At 43.4% G+C, this 6,168-nt stretch overlaps 1 protein-coding gene across 3 annotated transcripts in view; it reads right to left on the reverse strand.

Moving 5' to 3' along the window:
- The window catches only part of USH2A (usherin), a 777,259-nt gene that overhangs the window by 8,794 nt on the left and 762,297 nt on the right, over positions 1-6,168 (reverse strand). For all 3 annotated transcript variants that reach the window (XM_037731607.1, XM_017509227.2, XM_037731606.1), the window contains exons 69-71: positions 5,645-5,821; positions 4,258-4,341; positions 269-513 (exon numbers count right to left, since the gene is read on the reverse strand). In XM_037731607.1, the coding sequence (XP_037587535.1) occupies positions 269-513; positions 4,258-4,341; positions 5,645-5,821 (506 nt within the window). The remainder of the gene's footprint in view (positions 1-268; positions 514-4,257; positions 4,342-5,644; positions 5,822-6,168) is intronic.

The following is a 6,168-nucleotide window of genomic DNA, read 5'->3' on the forward strand; positions in this document are numbered from 1 at the left end:
TTCAGGCCCTACTCAAGACCAATGAAATAAGAACTCCTCCGACGAAGTCCAGGCAGTGGTTTTTTTTAGAGTTTTCTAAAGTGATTCTAATGTGCAGCCAAAGTTGTGAAAGCTGTTCTAGGGTTAGCGTCCCTCGGTCCCCACACTTAATGAAACGTAACTTGCATCTCGTTCCTTGTTACTACGGCTATGAAACATTTTTCTCAGAAGGAAAACAAGTATTCTAGTCCAGTGATAGGGAAATGGGGCCACATCACTGCAGACATACCATATGGTTTTCCCCTGGTGGGTAGACATTCAATGGAGACATCCTCTTCCGAAGAGGTACCAAGGGAGGTCTCTCTCTGATATATGGCTCTTTGTGGATTTTTCTTTGTAGTATCAGGGACAGAAAAACGGCCAGCAAGATTAAGCCCAGCACCGCCATTAACACTATGAACCACAGCTCGCTGTAGAGCTCTTTGCTTTTGCTCCGTGTTCCCTTCTTTTCTCCAGGCGTGGTTAGAACCAAGCCTGCAAAATCCAGGGAAAGAAAGGGGAAATGTTACTTCAGAAAGCAATGTTGCCATCTCTGGCTCTGCTATTTGATAGTAAGTTAGAACAGAGTTGAAAGCAGTTTGTCTCTTGGTGCTTGTTTGCACTTGTGTGCAGCCTGGGGTAATGGTTCAGCGGGTTCGTGGGTTATAACGAGACGCTTACAGTCCTCGAGAGACCTCACTGACACTCTTGGTGTTGCCACTAAGCCGGGAAATCACCACTGCCTTGGCAAATCCCCGGAAAAGATGGGAGTTGGGGAGCGATGTTTAAAAGGGTTACCAAAGTAACCTTGAGGGTCACCTGTTTCATAGCTGTGTGCCTTGGAGCAAAGTCCTTGGGGGACTGGGATCCTTGCTCTTACTGCTGCAGAGTCACAAACAAAATCACTGCTTGGAGATCCGAGGCATCCTTGCTGTATGCAACAGTCCCATTCCTGATATTTTGTGCAAACTGGATTTTGAAGTGTCAGATTTCATTTTTCATTATGATATTAGCCTGTGTTTGCTACCAGGTTGTCTTTACATGGCTTCTCTGTTAAAGAGCAAAAGGTCTGCAAACCATCACCCAAATGCACTGGGAAAGCTTCCTATGGAAAGAAATCTTTCAGCACTGGGACCACTTACCTTTGCTTGCCATTCACATGTTGAGAGTTCAGTTGATGTGAGTCTCCACACATGAGGTTAGTATTAATAAAAGTAGCTTACGTTTAACAAGAATGTGCCTGGTGCCAGGCCTTATGCTTAGGGCTTTACAGGGATGAAGGGTGGGCAGGATTATTCTCCTATCTTCCCCACAATATTATTATTGTGGGGAAGATATGAGAGAGGCTGACAAGGACCGTGCAGACAGGGGAAGGCAGTGAAATTATGTGGTCAGCTTGGCAAGCTAAGCAGGGGTGCGGCTGGGGTGAGGATGGGGTGGCCAGAGATCTGCTCCCATCCAGCCTCTTGCTGGGGCCAGCACAGAAACCTGTGGATCCGATGCAGGGGCCACACAGGCCAACGTGGAGCTGTGAGCCAAAGGGCTGCTTATCTAAATCTAATACGCACAGCCAGGCCAGAAGAACAAACAGACACAACTGCAAAGCCTACTCACTCACTGGACAAATCTCCCCCTTTTCAGCACCTCTAGAACTTCGTGGACCTGCCTAGTACTTCACCTTCACACTCTCAGGGAAAGACTTAAAGACCAAAAGTTCAGAACTGGGGTAAAAATATTAAAGGCAGGAACAGAAGGTGACTAACACTAAACTTTGAACTCCATGAGAGGAGGGATATTACTTTGCCAACCCTAACTCTGCTGCTGATCAGCTGTGATTAAATATTGGACTCTAACCTTTGCTTCCCATCTCTAAAATAAAGGGCTGGAGTCAACGCTCTAATCAAGCTCCAGCAGGTCGAAATTCCCCTAATTAGGAACAAATGTGTGTTGTTTGATTAAAAACAAACCAGCCTAGGTTGCACAGTAAAAGAGCTGTTTCCTCTGTGTGTGGTGCAGCGAGGAAATAACTCTTTGGCTGTAACTCCAGAAGCTGATCTGATGGGCCCAGTGGGCCTCTTGCTCCACAGCACGTGGGGGAAGGGAGGGCAACCTGCCCGAGGTAAGCCTCAAAAGGGAAATAGCCCTCAGAACAGTCAGGAAAATGAGGTCTCCGCCACTCTCCTGCTTGGAGGCTGCCTTCAGGCAAGGGAACAGGAGCATTTTAAAAAGTTACATCATAAAAATTAGAACTGACGATGGATATTAGTTGGGCAGTACCTCTTGGAATTTGCCATAGCGTTGCACAGTCCTCAGAGTTCCTTCCCTCTGCTCTGCCCAGAGCCCAGCCTCCAGACACAACGGAAACCTCAATTCGTATTCATGGGCCAACGGGGGATTTCTCCTTTTTATGAAGACCTTGAAATCAGGATGATGTCTCTTTATCCCTTCCCTTCTTTCTTTTCTAAGTGCCCCTTCACCTTAAGGGACTCCACCTGTGCATCGCGTGGGAGGTTCACTGTCAGAAGTTGGAACTCTGGTGGCTGGGCCTCAGATCCAAAGAAAAACCAAAACCACAGCCAGTGTCAGAGTAAATCCTTCTCTGCTGATGGCCTGCCTCAGGGGAAAAACACGCTTCCCATTCACCAACGAAACTAGACTGGCAGGGCTTAGAAGGTGAGCAATGTTGGTTTTCCGGTATCACTCAACACGTGGTTCTGGGCCCTGTGTCAGAAGCACTGCGCAGGATTTCTTTAAAGAGCAGATTCCCGGGCATCCCTGAGTCTGAATCTCCGCCAGGGGCCTGGGAAACTATAATAAACAAGCACACTAAGGTGATTCTTACACGTACTTAACTTGGCAAACCACTGCAAAGAAAAGGTCCTGGGCCAGAAGTCAATAGAAAATCCGCGTTGGTGTTCTCATCCCAGTAACAAGCTGGCAGAGCATTCCTGGATAAATTCCTGTGTCCCTTAGACCTCCACATGTCCACTTGGGGAAATATTGCAGTTGCTAAAAGAATACTGAATGAGGTCTGTTCTATCCTACCACTGCTATTAAATGAAATAAGCAATATAAAAGGAATTAAATGTAGGAAATTTTATATGACATCCAGACATGTAAAGTTTGGAAGCATGAATAATAACTTATTTTTACAAATTGAAACTATCCTTGACAATAATTTGTATGTTTTACTGTGTTTCAGAAATTTGGGGCATGTTTACTCTTCAAAAAAAGAAAAAAAGAAAACACTACATATGTGCATGCAAATTTGATATATCACTAATTACTAGGATTTACAATAGGATATCAATCCCAAATCTGTTTTAATGGAAAAGATTTGGCATTTCTCTAATTTGCTTTTATAAATTATCACAAATGTTAGATTCAGAGACTATGAGTAAAACTCAATTTAAAAGATCCTCCTTAAAAATCAAAATTGTATCCCTTGAGCTAAATTACTTGATATCAACAGTCAATCATACTCTTTTATGGAGGATAAAAGACACTTTCCAAATTTATCATTCTAGGCTTTGAATTCAGAAGACTAACCTTACGATCAACATGAATTGGCTGAATATTTTCTTTCTTCTTCTGATCTCTCCTCTAACTTTCTCTGTAAATCACCTTTACGTACACGAAGTCATACAATTCTTTATTGACAGGGTTTGTGGTTAGGATAAAAATTTAATCTCTCTGGTCTTTTCCATATTTACAATTCAATTATTTGGCATTTTAAGAGTACATTCTGGCCAGGTACAGTGGCTCATGCCTGTAATTTCAACAGTTTGGGAGGCCAAGGTAGGTGGATCACTTGAGATTAGGAGTTTGAAACCACCCTGGCCAACACGGTGAAACCCCATCTCTACTATGAATACAAAAATCAGCCAGGCTTGGTGGTACACACCTGTAGTCCCAGCTACTCAGGAGGCTGAGGCAGGAGAATCACTTGAACCTGAGAGGCCGAGGCTGCAGTGAGCTGAGATTGTGCCACTGCACTCCAGCCTAGGCAACAGAGTGAGACTCTGTTTCAAAACAAAAAACAAAAAACAAAAAAACAGTATATAGTAACTCCTTGCCTACTGTAAATTCCATGAGGACTTTTAAAAAAATTTCTGACAACACTTGGCACAATTTCTTCCATTCATGCATACTTCCCCCCAAGTATGCATGAACAAACATATGTGTGTTTCTTGAGGAAAAGGCATAGACGTTACACCAAGTATAATATGAGTTGTTTACCAAATCCAGTGGAGGTGTCATACTGGATCAATGGCGTCTTTACACTTCCTTCATCAGTTGTGCAGGTGACCTGGAAAAAAAAGGCTGGACAAAAGGAAGAACTGATAAATGATGTGTTCATTCAACACCTACAGATAGGGCACATGCTTTTAAAAGAACAATGCATCATAGCATGAAAAATAGCATTCCAGAGCAAGTTATGAAGTTTTATATAATATGTAAAATTATTTCTACTTTAAAAATATCCAAGAAAAAAGCTATAATTAGTGTAATGATAGCCTGTCCGTAAGTAATAGAGCTAAGGAAAATTAGAGCTTATACAGCAAAGGAAAAGAATATTAGAGAAGTAAAGAATAATATACAAAGTGCATCTTGTTCTGCACATGGTTTAAACCCTTCCTTTATAATTTACAGATGTACTTTCCGTGAAGTGACCCAGAGTTTCTTACTCAACAGCAGAGCTCAAGAGGGATCCTAGAAATCACATGGTCTAAATTGTTCTTTCAATAGCCAGGAACTTGAGGGAAGTGACCCTTGCAAGGTCACACAGATGGTTTGAGGCCTGGCCAAGCAGAACCTGCATCTCCCAACCATCAGGCCACCTTCCCTTCCCAACATGTCGCCCAGGTGACTATGAATTGTAACCATGAACTTGCGTAGCTGAATCTTTGTAAAAATTTTCTTAAGGTTCTATTACTATACATGCAATGCTGGAGCTCACTGCTCACCTCTACCTTACAGCCAAAATAAAATATCCACTAATTGATTCATGGTAAGTGAACATTGGCCTGCATGCTGATCACTAGAAAATACTTAGTACCTTGTAAAGCATTTTCTCATTTCAATTTAAAAACAAGACAAAAGAAAAGGGGTGTGTAAGTAAACAGGAAGGAAGAATTCCATCTTACAGGGACAAGGTTGTTCTTTCGGGGGCTGATAACAAGGAAGGTAGGGAAACCCCTTACTCGGGTCCTTACAAATTAGAGATAGTCATTTTCTGACAAGTTTGGAGACTGGAGATACAGCAAGAAAATCTATGAAGTCCCTAGAGTGTATTATTTTAGGGTAGTCATTGACTATGTATGGGTGCTATTTCTTTTGTGACCACGACTTGCCCTTGGGTCTTGTCGCTTCTTGGGGACCCTCCAATCCGGTAGAGGCAGCACTGTCCCCTAGAACTGCATTATAATTGCAGTGCTGTCAAGCTGCAAATGGAAAGGAAAGAAAACCTTATTTATCCTGAGCAGTAACTTTTCCACAAGAAGTGGGCACTTAAACCAAGACGTTTTAATGGTGAGCATCTGCTGGTCAGCTTTCAGATTTAACGTTTGGTAAAGCTGGGGAACACAGAACCTTCCACATTGAGAAACAGGAATCGGAAACTGACTTTTGTCTGCCGTTCTCGGTATGTAGAGGGTGGTGTCGAAGCCGCTGTACACGCGTCGCCCTCCATCGGTTAACACGTACTCCTTCAGTGGGCCGTTCAGGAGGAAAGTGCCACTCCAGTTCACACACAACACAGACAAATTGCTGTCCACCGAAAATGGGGCTCGGTACTGAGGCACTGTTGGGAGAAAGTTGTATGTTCTAAAAAGGGTAACCTCTATGAAGGAGTGCAGGTGTGTGCTTTAAAAAAAGATACGAGCAAGGCCAGGCATGGTGGTTCACGGCTGTAATCCCAGCACTAGGTCAAGAGATCGAGACCATCCTGGCCAACATAGTGAAACCCCGTATCTACTAAAAATACAAAGATTAGCTTGGTGTGGTGGTGCGCGCCTGTAGTCCCAGTTACTTAGGAGGTTAAGACAGAAGAATCCCTTGAACCCGGGAGGCAGAGGTTGCCATGAGCCAAGATCATGCCACTGCTCTCCAGGCTGGTGAGAGTGAGACTTCATCTCAAAAAAAAAAAAA

This window comes from Cebus imitator, unplaced genomic scaffold (assembly GCF_001604975.1).
Source record: "Cebus imitator isolate Cc_AM_T3 unplaced genomic scaffold, Cebus_imitator-1.0 Scaffold411, whole genome shotgun sequence".
Classification (NCBI taxonomy): Eukaryota; Metazoa; Chordata; class Mammalia; order Primates; family Cebidae; genus Cebus; species Cebus imitator.